Source organism: Carica papaya, chromosome 4 (genome assembly GCF_054855325.1).
Source record: "Carica papaya isolate Zhongbai chromosome 4, ASM5485532v1, whole genome shotgun sequence".
NCBI lineage: Eukaryota > Viridiplantae > Streptophyta > Magnoliopsida > Brassicales > Caricaceae > Carica > Carica papaya.
In genome coordinates, this window is record NC_142312.1 from 27,719,484 (window position 1) to 27,733,253 (window position 13,770).

Consider the following 13,770-nt stretch of genomic DNA (forward strand, 5'->3'; position numbering starts at 1 on the left):
GGTGTCCGTTCCCAATAGACTTTAATTTAATTTAATTTTTATTTAAAAAAGATGTTTAAATGGTGATATTTGTGCACATTCACACGTATATTATTTATTTGTATAAACTAGTAAAAATATATAATTACTCATGTTGCGTTCAATCTAATTAAAAAAAAAAATTAAGTTAAACTTAATATAAAAATTAAATTAGATTGATTTGAGTTATATTTAAAAAATAATAAATTTATATAGTATGTTTAAAATTGATATATAAAAACAATATGACGATTAAGATCGTATGATGATAGCATTATTATTATTTTTAACTAGTACGAACATTGAATAGTTATGATCAGAATAAAACTTATTATCACTATGCCTGATTTTACTTAGGTTTATTAATAATTAAAAATCAAACATTAAACTTATGACTTGTTTAAGAGATAATCACCCAAAAAAGGAAAATTTAGTATAAAGTAAAAAATGAATAAATAAATAAACTAAAAATACAAAAAAAAAAAGTCTAAAAAGAATACAAAGAAGAAAGTGGGTCAAAAGCAAATTTTGGTGCACGATTTGCGAGCAATTGAAGGAGGGAAAAACAATATTGCGTCTACCGTTATGTCAGCAAGTTTATTTTCAAAATTTATTGTCATTATTTTATATTTTTATTATTATCGTTCTAAAATTTATTATATTATGCGAATACATACATCTTATTTTTAATAAACTACATACATATATTTTGTAAGACATTAATCAACCAAAGATTTGAAATGGGTCAAAGCTTAAAAGTATAATTTTTTTTTTTAAAAAAAAGAAAAAGAAAAACACAAGTAGGTGAAAAAAATGAAAGAAGCAAAATGAAACATTGAGTAACTAAGTAACCAAACCCAGAAAATTATTATCAAAGAAATAACTTCAAAAAAAAGAAAGAAGAAAAACTGGATTATGGTTCTGCCAAACATGTGTATAAAGAGGCCTGTCAAAAGACTGTCAGGCTTGCTTGGCTTAGTTGATAACTTGCTTCAATTTTTTTTTTTTTTAATAAATAAATATAAATCTATGGTTGTGGTTTTCCAAAAATTTAATTTTAATTATTCAACTATTTTTAAATTGTTGTGGTCTATTTTGTTTTTAGATCATTTTTCACAAAACCGAAATATAAATTATGTAATCCACAAGATAATAAATAAAATAAGATAATTATATAAAATTATTAAGTGAATTTTACAATTATATTAATCCATTTGTATGTTTATAAATTTTTTAAAATTAAATTAAAAAAAAAAAAAAAAGAAATGCATAGAAGAGAGAGTTGATGAAAGAAACCAACCCAACAAAAGGAGCACACAGAAAAAAAGAAATTCTGGGAAAGCATTAATTGGAAGACGAGGGCATTTTAGTCTTTTCAAACCTCAAGATTATTTTCCAATTCCCTTGTAAAAGAGGCAATTGAATCGGACTCGGTTCGTGTGTGGGGCCCCGACCCGAGAGAAAGTTAGTCATTAGAGAATTCGAGAAAGAAAGAAAAAAAAAAAAAAAAAAAAAGTTTATTTCTTTCAAAGAGTTTTAAGATTAAAGTGGAACCAAACACGCCTTTAAAAATTTTAAATAAAAAATAAATAGAAAAAATGGAAAAAAATAAATCATTTTTGTGTAGAAGAGAAGGTGCCTGCCTGCTGGTGCCATCCAGTTCCCATCCCACCTATCATCTTCTTCATCCCTCGCTCCCTCTTTCCCCTTCCCCGTCAATACTCTCTGTTTCCTCTCTCTTTCTTTCTCTTCTCCCTCAAATTACATATCTTCGGTTTATGAAGCCTTGATTGTTAATAAACTTTGGTGGATTTACATCATCGATTTAGTTTCTTCTCTCTGCAACTCGACGTGTCCTTTTGGTCTTCCTTCTTGTTTTCTTCTCGTTTTTTTTTTATACCATGAGGAGAGGGAGAGGAGCAGCCGCTGCTTCTGCCGTCGCCGCCGCTGCGGCCGCGAAGCCTGTGACGGACCAGAACGGATCTGTGAAAGAACCAAGATACAGAGGCGTCCGCAAGAGACCGTGGGGGAGGTTCGCCGCCGAGATCAGAGACCCGTGGAAAAAAACGCGGGTCTGGCTCGGCACATTCGACTCCGCAGAGGACGCGGCGCGTGCATACGACGCGGCGGCTCGGAGTCTCCGAGGACCCAAGGCGAAAACCAACTTCCCCATCGGTTGCGGCTCTCGACATCCTTGTTCTTTCCCTTACCCATCTCCTCACAACAATAATAACAACAACAACGACAACAACCATGGCGATCCCTTCATGGATCACAGATTATACGGCGCCGGAAGTTTCCCGGAGCACCAGATTGTTAATCCCCAGAGACCCACGACAAGCAGCATGAGCAGCACCGTGGAGTCTTTCAGTGGGCCCAGGCCTCCGTCTTCCGCGGCGAATCATCAGGCGACGACGACGGCGGGGAGGAGGTACCCGAGAACGCCACCCGTGGTGCCGGAGGATTGCCACAGCGACTGTGACTCGTCATCTTCGGTGGTCGACGACGGAGACGATATCGCGTCATCTTCTTGCCGGAAACAACCTTTGCCTTTCGATCTCAACTTCCCGCCGTTGGATGACTTCGCCGGTGATGATCTCCAGTGCACCGCTTTATGTCTCTGATGGATGATGATGTTGTTTTTGTTGTTGTCATGATATTATTGATGATGATGATGATCTATGATTCAATCTTTTTTTTTACTTGAGATTTTTTTGTTATCTTCTTTTTCTTTTATATGCGGGAAAAAGAAAGAAAAAACTGAAAGATTATCAGATGAGATTGAGATGAAATCGTCTGCAATCTACGAACATGATCCTTCCCAGCTGCCACCCTCATGGGGGGCTCTGGTTCAAGAGCGTTTCTTACTATGTTCTTACTGTTGTACCATGACGATAATATGTTGATGATGACGATGATGGATTAGGGTTTGTGTATGCTATGAGATGAGATCTGGGTTTTCTTTAACTTCTTGTTATAAATCATCCCTGTAAAAAAATCTAAATCAATGATAGTTCTAAATCTCCATTTCTTCCTCAAAACTTTCATTAGATTTTTTTTCTAGACGTTTTATTTTGTTGGACATTCATGGATAATGGATTTTGTTGGCTTCTCGAACGGATTATCTTTTGAGTTGTTTGGCTTCTTCATTGTGGATAAGAGCAGATCTCTTTATTATAGGAGGAGAAGCTACGTTATTTCATCTTGTACTTTTTTTTTTTTTTTAATCTTTATTTCTTTAGTTTTTGTGTCTGCTAAATTTATTTGGACTGGTTGGGGCTAATCGCAATCTGCCCTTGGCATGAGTTTGAATATGCTTTGGGTGGGGTGACTAGCACTCTGAAATCTCCTCGTTGGGTGCTACTATGGTGACTCAGAGCCAACATGCCTAGTTGTAAATGTCTACGAGATTACCATAAAATTTACCCTAATTTATCCGAAGCTCAGTGGTAGATTATTTATCTGAGAAATCCAGTCTACGTATTGGTGCACCTTTTTGTTTGTTATCTTGCTTTTACTTGGTCTTGAAATCAAGATACCTGGCAGTTTAATTGGGCTATGAACAAATATACTTAATATTGAAGAAATACTGCACTTTGGATTAGGTTTTCTTGTCAAGAGCATCTAGCTTTAATGACACCTAGCAATTTTAACGAGCCTTGAGGTTTTGGATTTGATATAGTAAATTCATGGGCGGTTGAGAAAATTATCTGTTTTAGGTTTGATGTTGTGAAGTTAAGAACTTTATGTTTAAGTCTCTGGAGTTTTGAGTTGAAGGTGATGAAATTATTTGGGTAGGGGTTGAATCTGGTGAAATTATGAGGCTGGATTAGAGGGCAAAAAAAAGAAATTAGGTTTGGTTGATGATTTCATGGCAATTTCTTAATTGTACTGTGATTTTGTCAGTTTCGGTTTGAAGATGCTTCCAGGAAGACTCACCAGGAGAGAGGAGCCAATAGGCAATAGCCATGGCTTGTAGTGACTGAACCACCTTAAGATTTTGCAGTTTGGTACCACTATTTTTCTGAATGGAAAATTACTGAAGTGACAAAGGTTGAGAAACATCAATTTATTTTGGTGTATTAAGATGGCCGAAACCTGCTTTTATTGGTAATCTAACTCGACTGTGCTTGAACTAAACCAACAAGACTATTAGTTGGAGTGGTTGATGAACTTGACTTGTTTAGGGTTCGTTCAAAATTCTGCCCAGAGTCATGTTTTACATGGGGGGTGGTGGGTGTGTAAAATCATCTCTGACATGGTTTGCCCGTGAAATTCATTGGTTCCATTTTGGTAAAAATTTTCCTATGAAATTTGGAGTTGAAGCAATTAAATTGAATCGGCCAACCAGATGGACCGAAACAATTCAATGATTGAGAAGCTTGCTTCTTTGCTTCTTCATCTTCATGCAATTCTTTCTTCAGGGAGAAGAGAAGAACCCTTTGTTTCTAAGTCTTTGATCTTTCATTATTTGCAATGATTATGCACAAAGCAAACGTGCCCAGAGAGAATGTCAGTTCGTTGCCCATTTTTGACTTCGAATGCCTGAAAGAATCTCTCAAATTCAAAATAAACTTCCTTTGGCATATTCTTAAATTAAATTCTAATTTATATGGGAGATTTTGAGTTTTTTTTTTGAAAAATTTTTATTCCAAGAATGTCAATTATAATGTTACCCAATAAACTTAAGCTTACAACATTAATTACTGAGCATTACTATTTTACCGTTAAATTATAAGGTTTGAAAATTATTTCTAACTAAGACATTAACATTAAACAGTTAAAAAAAAATTACAAAGTTTAGGATAAAATAAAGTCAACTAACAAAAAAATAGAACTGCGATTTTTCCCTATTCATATTCTTATTCTTATCAAAGATGATCATATTCATCATACGAGAGTATATGTAGGCAGGAAGCAATGGTGGGCTGTGTTATCCTTTGTGGGCTGTGCTTAGCTCTCTTTGAGTTTGTCCATGACTTAAATTGGGTTATCCAAAGTTTGGACATGACAAATGATGTAATGAACTCTTACATTTATCCATCTCTATAGACTGAAAATATGAGAGCAGGGGAAGAAAGAGAAACGAATTAATCTTGCGATCTTGGCAATTAAAATATTTTTGTGAGTTTTTGTATATCTATGATGAGGTGAAGGAATTCAAGGAACCCTAAACCTAATATATAAGTTGAAGTTAATTGTTTTTTTTTTCCACCAATCAGTTTTTTAACAAGTACTTTTTATATAAAAGTAAAATTAGAAATTAATTTCTGTTCATTTTTTAAAATTATTTTTAATTAAATGCGATAACATGTATTCAAGAATTTTTGTAAAAGGGAAATTCAAAGTTTAAAAACGAGTAAACATTCAAGATTTATTTAGTGATTACGGATGAATTAAGGAAAAACCGAGTTAATATTAATGTATTAGGAATTCTAATTGTGATCTGGTTCGGACATCTAATTTGAAAAGGATGAGATGAATTCTGTAGTATATATACGCACCAACACAAAATGCAAGAAGAAATCCAAATAAGTAACTTTGTTAGTAAGCGAGAAAGAGTTTTAATTCTTCTCTTTAACAATATCTTCGTGATTAATCTTCAGTAATTAAGCTGTATAATGAGGTATCAAAGTATTAGCGATATGGATGAAGAATTACTGAAACGGGAATATGATTTGGATGAAGACAATGGTTGTACCTGTAATTTCTTGCGCCATAATTGTCGTGATCAGTGCTTGAATAAATTTCCATGGCGTCGTTTACTTAAATCAATACTCACTTTGTCGATTCTGATGATGTTGTTCTTCGGCATGGCTTTAATCATTCTCCTAACTCCTAATCAGCCGACGGTTGAGTTCAAGTCTATGGAGGTCTCCAACTTCACAATTTCTTTTTCTCTTCCTTCTCCTTACTCGAATTGGAACATGAGTGCGACGTGGAAGACGAAATTTCTGGTCCGAAATCCTAACCGGCGACTCCAGATATCGTACAGTGAAATAGTGACGGCGGTTTATTATAAGAAGGAGCGGCTGTGGTCGGCGGAGGTCGAATCGTTTTGTCTGGAGAAAGAGAGCGAGAAGACGGTGGTGAGTACGGTGGAGATGAGAGCTCCGACGGCCATTGAAGAGAAGGCGGCGTTTGAGATGGAAGTGGATCGGTTTAAAGCAGGAGCGGTGGAGTTCAATGTGGAGATTGGCGGTAAGGTCTGGTTCAAGCCTGGTTCAAAATGGATGTGGGGAAAACAAAGCGTGATGGCGAAGTGTGAGAATGTGCAGGCTAGGGTTTTGGTTGAGAAAGATGGAAGTATCAGCTTGGTAGAAGATAGTTCAAGAAACTGTAGGGTCATTTTCTCTCTGTACAAATCATAGGCTTTATATACGTACAAAGAATCCTACTTCACACTTGAATTGGTGAATGAAAAATTTTGATTTTAATTCCATTTAATGTTGATGAAGCTTATAATATATTATTTCAATTCCAAATATTTAATTATTTTGTCTTTCTAATCTAATTTATATTTTCTTCTAATTAAATTAAGTATGAATTTATAAGTTATTGTTATGTTATTTTTTTCTTAACATAGCTTTTAATATTTTATGAAAATCATTTAATATATTTGATTTAATTACATCATATTTTGAATTTTATCTCAACTTTTTTAATTTGATATATAGAATTGATTCATAAACTCTAGAACTAATTTTACTTATATTTTTTATTTTATAATTATAAATTTTTATTGTCACTTATTAAAAATTTGACTTGAATTGAAGGTGATATTGATCACTTGTTATTATAATTCTATTTTCTTCAAAATTTTATCATATTTATCTGAATATATCCCTATTTTATTATATATATTTTAAATTTTAACTAAAATCAATAATTTTTTATAATTACTACATAATTGTGGAGATATTCTTTAAAGATATTATATATATACACCCACATGCATACAAATATAATTTAAAAATTAAGAGAGGAAATAGGTCCAATAATCTAATTAATTACACATTATGAGGCAAGGTTTGACATATTTTCTTACTAAATAAATAAATAAATGAGAAAATAATGCGTAAATATACACTTATATCCATAATTAAGGGATTATTGTAATTAAGATGCTGGTTTATTACCTTCTATATTTTCCGAGTATAATAATTACAGAAAGGAGATTAATTAATTAATTAATTAATTTCCGATCTTTTTCTTAATTAATTAAGAATATATTTCAACTTCATTCCATTTCGGACGACGAAAATGAATACGATGAGAATCACCCGCCATTGACACGTCCTGTCTCACTCTCACCTCTGCTCTGCACCATCGTCGTCTCCTTCCTGCTCGTCCTGCTACTCTCATTCCTCGTTCTCTCTCTCATCTCACTCTCCTTCTGATTCCCCAAACCTCCCGCCATCTCCATCAACGCGTCCCACTTCCTCTTATCTTCTTCCCCGGACATAACAATCGTCTTCCTGCTCAAGAACCCTAACTGGAACGCTGCCTTCGCCACTTACACCAACACCTTCAGCGTCTCTATTTACCACAAAAGGAAACTTCGCCTTGTCGCTGGCAATGCCATCGTTCTACTCGCCGGCGAGGACGCAGGGGGCGATGGCGGCGACCATGGTTAATGGGTCGTCGTCCGTACCGCCGACGAACAATGAGACATGTGGTGAGATGGATGCGGATTTGAGGAGTGAAGGAGCAGTAAGGTTCGACGTGAAAATCGGCGGTAGGGTTTGGTTCGGTCCCGGTGGCCGGTCGACGGCGTGGGCGTGGATGTGGAGGAAGATGAACGCGAGTAGTGGGAACGTGACGTTTGCGTCACGTCATTATGATGATAACAGGAAATCGGTACTGTTTGGGCTGGTCCGCGGAAGTGCAAGGTTTAAATGGATCTGTAAATTTTTTTTGGGAGGACTTGTTGAAGTAATTTAAATTAAACTATTAACCGATTCAATTTCTTAATTTGTAGAGAAGAAAATATTTAGGATTAAATTGTAGTAATTATTGAATTTTATAATTTAATTAAATAATTTACTATTTATAATATTGATTGGGTAACATACAATCTCATTCAAACAATATGTATAGGTAAAAATTTAAAATTTACTTGGAAAGAAAGTATAGCATAAGATAAGTTCTGAGTTCCTTTCCTCAACAGACTTGATTTGTTAATCATTGAACTGGTAGGAATTAATCTGGTAATGTTAGGTTTGAGACAAATTTTCACATAACTTCTCTAACATGTATGTATATATAATCAAACAGGTGTAAAGCCAAAATGGGTATATGATATGATTTTGATCCATTATACACATATATATATATATATATGTAATTTAACCAGTCATTTTCTTGCACACAGCCACAAAAGCCAAACAGCTGAGTTGACCATGAATATTAATTTAAACTAATTTATATATTTATATTGTTGTTTAAGTCATCCCTGATTAGATTTCTGTCAATCAACTACCAACAAGTGTTCCACGGATTTGTTGTGGGTTTTGGTAAATTATGATAAGTTTGGTTTTTAATTTTTTTTTTAAAGAAATAAAAAAATAGATTAATCAGTATTAAATATTAATTAAGGTGGCATCTATTATAGATTAATATATATATATATACACACACACACATACATATACGTGGCTATCTTTATGATTCACGATCAAATCAGGGCGGTGTTGTCATGTTCGTCATCTGCGTGAATGGTGGTGCGGCTCCATGGCTCTGTGGCTTGCATGTTATGGTCCCACCAAACAGCTGTATACTTTTATTTTTTATTTTTTCTGGAACAAATTTTGTAATGTCAGACATAAAGGATTAATGGTAATAATTATTATATTTATATAATTAAAATTCAAGTAGTATTTAGTGTAATTATCAGGAATATCTGTTACATTTAATTTAATTTTAAAAATAGTAGTAGATAATATTGGAGTGTCACTGCTTGCTACCCTAAAATTTTATTTAATTTATTAAAATAAAATTTTGTTAACAAACATTTATTTCCTTATAAACAAATTTTAAGTTCAAATTTAAGTAGAAAATATTGATTACAACAACGGTTTTGGTTGTATAATTATTATTTTATTAACATTTTTTAATTATTATGCTTATAATTATTATGTTTATAATGTACAAATTAAAATCCATACTGTGTTCAAATTTCATTATGTCATTGTCTCTAATAATTCCATGCTTGCTTTAAGCACAAATTTGCGTGACGCTTAATTTAATTAATACCTTAATGCCTTCCATTCATGTTCATCCAATACTTAAAAAAAATATTTTATTTTAGATGATGAAATTCTACTGCCACTTTCCTTGTTCTTATTGGATCGTGTTCTACACCGCAAAGATAAGCGCGTGAGAGACTCCTCACAAATTAAAAACAGAAACAAAGTGCAGAAACAGCTTAAATGTACCTTCCGATCCTCCTCCTCCTCCCCGACTCGCACGAACCATCAACTCAACGAACTCACCATCTTCCCCATCAAATCGAAGGATAGAAATAAGATCAAAGATTTGAAGGGGGCAAATCGCCCTTCTCATCAAACAGTATTATAGCGGAACCATCAGCGTAATCATGGGGGACGACAAGAGAGAGCCGTTGGTGGATCAGAATTCCAGATTCAAGAGGTGCATATCGCATCCTCAGGACGAGCTCCAGAGCTTCAGGAAGTATCTAAAATGGCTGTGCGTCGACCAATCTAATGTCTGGACGGCGTGTCTGTCGTGGTCGGTGTTCGTCGTTTTCGCGCTCGTCGTCCCCGCCGCGTCGCACTTCGTCCTTGCCTGCGACACCTGCGATGCCAAGCATGGTCGCCCGTACGACACCGTCGTCCAGGTATCACTCAGCAGCGTCGCGACGCTGTCGTTTGTTTGCCTCTCGAGGTTTGTCAGGAAGTACGGACTCAGGAGGTTTCTCTTCTTTGATAAGCTTTGGCACGAGAGCGAGACTGTCAGGAAAGGCTATACCGGCCAGCTCAATGTACGATCTCTTTTTCCCCTCTTCTGTTGTTTGAATTTGAGGGATGCGTCTACTTCTTTTTTTTTTTTTCTACAATAATTTTAATATTTGTGTTAAATATGGAATTCAGTATTTGACAAGCTGGTTTTCGGTCTCCGTTGATTGCCTGTTAAATGCTCATAGTAATTAATCATTGAATATACGTTTCTGAAAATAAATATGCATAATGTGTTCTTCTCCTCTGTTTTTCCTATTGAAGTTGTTAAAAGAAAGGAAAAAAAAAAAAACAGAGCATATATGGATTGGATTAATAAGTTTAGGAGGAATTAGATTTTGGATTTCTTTACTTTTCAACCTTTTGAATTGCATTTCTTAATTGATTCTAATGGTAGTTTTTCTTTCATGTGTATATATGCACGTATTGGATCAAAATGCTGGTCCTGTTTTGATTCTTTGCTCACGCTGAAACAGAACAGTAAAATTTAATTTCTACTGTTTTGTCTGTATATGCATACAATATATACATATGTATATAAAAAGAAGAAGATCATTATGCAAGAGCTACTTCATTTCCCACCACGAAAAAAGCAAGAAACACAATCTATTTTGTGGGTCATAAAATCAAAAGCAGCTGACGACAATAATGAAGATTTGACAATGCTTAGCTTTTGTAGGTGAATGAACATGGACTGTTGTCACTTCGCTTGTTATGCACTAGAAGAACCCAATGGGTGGTGTCTCTTAAAATTTCATATGGATTTATTATAAAAAAAAATGGAACAGAGGAAACTTTTTTCCATAATATGAAATCTTACTTTAGTTAGAATTGTTTAGTAAATTAGTTTTTATTATTTTAATGAAAAAGATATATGTTTTATCATTGTGAAAATAAACGTACATTTTAATAAATTATATAAACAAAGTTAACTGATTTCTTATATAGTCTAAACAAATTTTTTATTTATTATGTTAGTTTGACAAAGTTGTGGCTCAAAATTTGGAGATCCTTTCGAGCATGTATCAGATTTTGAATCGCTGCAAAACATTCAATTCCGTGATCTTCAGAGACAAAATTGAGTATGTTGGCCTCTAGGACTCTAATAAAATGCAAGTAGTTTAGGCTCTATCAAGATTTTTCTTAATCAAGTGTTGTAAGCTATCTTGGAGTCTTAGCTGGGGGCTAAGTTTTCTCATTGTACAGTTTCTAGAGTAAATTTTCTCTGGTTGACTCTGATGCCTTAGCTTATTTCTTATTCCATAATTTACAATATTATTCTTTTTGGTTATTTTTGTTTCTTTTTTGTGAAACTATAAACTGAATGTACATGTAACATGAATATAATTTCTTATAATTTAATCAGAGATCTCTCAAGATTCTCTCCATTTTTGTCCTCCCATGTTTCTTGGCTGAGAGCGCATACAAAATATGGTGGTATGCGTCTGGTGCATCACGAATCCCCTTCTTGGGCAACGTCTACCTGAGTGACACAGTAGCATGCATAATGGAGCTCCTCTCCTGGCTCTACCGGACAACAGTGATTTTCCTAGTCTGCATTCTCTTCCATCTGATCTGCCACCTCCATATCCTACGGCTGCAAGACTATGCTCTGGTTTTCCAGATTGATTCTGATGTGGGTTCGGTCTTGGCTGAGCACCTCAGGATCAGGAGGCACCTCAGGATCATAAGCCATCGGTACCGCGCCTTCATACTATGCGTGCTGGTCCTAGTCACAGGCACCCAATTTGCTGCGTTGCTTGTCACTACAAAATCTCATGATGTCAATATTTACAGAGCTGGAGAACTTGCAGTAAGTCTTTTTCTATATAGAATTCTATATAGAACCGAAATAAATTTATTTATGGCATAAATTTTATGCAGCTCTGCTCGGTAACTGTTGTGACTGCATTGCTCATAATCTTGCGGAGCGCAACCAAGATCACTCACAAGGCACAAGCAGTCACTTGCCTAGCGGCAAAGTGGCACGTCTGTGCGACGCTGGATTCGTTTGAGACAGCTGATGGAGAGACGCCGAGGGTTGATGTGGAGGGTGGGCCACAAATATTTCCTGTGGGTGACGAAGGAGAATCAGAGGACACAGAAGATGTGGGAGACGAAGAAGATGATTTGGACAATAACAAGTGGATCCCTGCGTATGCTTATAGTACCATTTCCTACCAAAAGAGACAGGCTTTAGGTAATTATCTCACTCCACCCAAATTTATATGTCATCCCCTCTCCATGTATTATATATGTATATCTAGTCAAAAGGATCTGCTATTTTCTTTTTTGTGGGAGATAATGATGTTAATTTTCTGTAATTACATGACAGTGACATATTTTGAGAATAACAGAGCAGGGATTACAGTGTTTGGATTTACCCTTGATCGGAGTACCCTCCACACTCTTTTTGGTATTGAGTTATCGCTTGTTCTTTGGTTGCTTGGTAAAACGGTGGGGATTTCTTGAAACATTACTTTCTGGGCATTTGGAAAAAGTTGGATGGTGGCGGGTGTATGTATAGATTTTTGTAGAGCATTCCAAATTTCTTTCTCTTCTTCTTCTTCTTAAAAAAATCAAACCTTTGATGTTTTTGTAAAACCATCCATACTTTGTACTCTTGTTTGTCTGATATTACCACTTAGAAGTATATATCATTATTTTGTCATTGTTATGGGTGTTCATGAAAATTATGTCATTGTATATTTTTGAGATTGTGATAATAATTATCCTGTAATTTTTATTAAAATAAATTATTTATATTTTAATACTTTTATTAACAATATATATTTTTTAAGACTGACGGAATTAGTGGTAAATAACAAAAATAATATGTAATTTTAGGCATATTAAAGTTCAAATTAATTTTGTCCAAGTAAATGTTGAGCCTTCTTTATTTCTTATCAATCAATTCGTAGTTGAACCACTATCAAGCATGATTCAATGGTTAAAATTTTTATATTTTATTTGAAATTTATGAATTAAAATTTTATCGAGTGTATAACACTTATCATTTTATTATTGTATGAACTGACGATAGTCAACTTATAATATTTAATTTAGTGTGATCAAATATTTAATTTATTATTATATTTATGAACTATAGTTATAAAAGTTAAATTTAATCTTAATGAATTATAATATATTTAGGTAAAAATTGGAATCACTTTTTCGAACCGAAACATTCAATCCACAATTGAATTAATATGTAGTTCTTGTAGAAGTTTTCTTCGATCTCATCTTCTAACTGTCAATTTCAACACATTTTATAGATATTTTATCTTATTTAAGTGGATTAGTTATTTAGGTGAATCTATATATTTTACATATAATGAAGTAAATTTAATTAATATTTTTAATTTCTCAAGCATAAGATTGTCTTCCACATTGATTTGGACAAAATTTACAAATCTTTAAATTAAAATAAAATATAGAATTTATTTTAAATTATACTATTATTTTTACTTTATGTTTTACTTTATATTTATTTTCATTCATACAATTTTTTTAAAAAAAAAATTACAAAACTAAAATTTACACAAACACATATCTCCTTTTTTTTCTTTTTTTAGTATATACATATTTATTTCAATAATATAAAATAAAAAATAAATATTGATTCGAACAAAAGTCAAAAATAAAAATCCAAGTACTTATTAAATTAGTCAAAATTAAATGTTATTTAATAATTAACTAAATTATGCTAATTAAAGGATACTAAGACATTAAATTTTTTATAAACAAATTATTCTTTGAATTAATTCATTTTATA

The 13,770-nt window shown here is 33.6% G+C and overlaps 3 protein-coding genes across 3 annotated transcripts; all 3 read left to right on the forward strand.

The window, feature by feature from the left end:
• Positions 1-1,631: 1,631 nt before the first annotated feature.
• Positions 1,632-2,985, forward strand: LOC110820856 (ethylene-responsive transcription factor 3-like). The gene has a single exon (XM_022050470.2). It carries the CDS (start codon positions 1,920-1,922, stop codon positions 2,640-2,642), a length of 723 nt encoding a protein of 240 aa, XP_021906162.1. The 5' UTR covers positions 1,632-1,919; the 3' UTR covers positions 2,643-2,985.
• A 2,678-nt stretch (positions 2,986-5,663) lies between these two features.
• LOC110820750 (GrpE-like protein) lies at positions 5,664-6,447 on the forward strand. The gene has a single exon (XM_022050327.2). It carries the CDS (start codon positions 5,664-5,666, stop codon positions 6,387-6,389), a length of 726 nt encoding a protein of 241 aa, XP_021906019.2. The 3' UTR covers positions 6,390-6,447.
• A 3,000-nt stretch (positions 6,448-9,447) lies between these two features.
• LOC110820714 (extracellular ligand-gated ion channel protein (DUF3537)) lies at positions 9,448-12,766 on the forward strand. The gene is made up of 4 exons (XM_022050292.2): positions 9,448-10,021; positions 11,362-11,808; positions 11,880-12,195; positions 12,331-12,766. Exons 1-4 carry the CDS (start codon positions 9,617-9,619, stop codon positions 12,465-12,467), a joined length of 1,305 nt encoding a protein of 434 aa, XP_021905984.1. The 5' UTR covers positions 9,448-9,616; the 3' UTR covers positions 12,468-12,766.
• The last annotated feature ends 1,004 nt before the right edge of the window (positions 12,767-13,770 follow it).

What these genes read in the sequence shown, in the direction of transcription:
- LOC110820856 (XM_022050470.2), top strand. Translation starts at nt 1,920, where the DNA reads ATGAGGAGAGGGAGAGGAGCAGCCGCTGCTTCTGCCGTCGCCGCCGCT.
- LOC110820750 (XM_022050327.2), top strand. Translation starts at nt 5,664, where the DNA reads ATGGATGAAGAATTACTGAAACGGGAATATGATTTGGATGAAGACAAT.
- LOC110820714 (XM_022050292.2), top strand. Translation starts at nt 9,617, where the DNA reads ATGGGGGACGACAAGAGAGAGCCGTTGGTGGATCAGAATTCCAGATTC. An exon ending in GCTATACCGGCCAGCTCAAT is followed by an intron (nt 10,022 to 11,361) that starts GTACGATCTCTT and finishes TAATTTAATCAG; the next exon opens with AGATCTCTCAAGATTCTCTC. An exon ending in ACAGAGCTGGAGAACTTGCA is followed by an intron (nt 11,809 to 11,879) that starts GTAAGTCTTTTT and finishes AATTTTATGCAG; the next exon opens with CTCTGCTCGGTAACTGTTGT.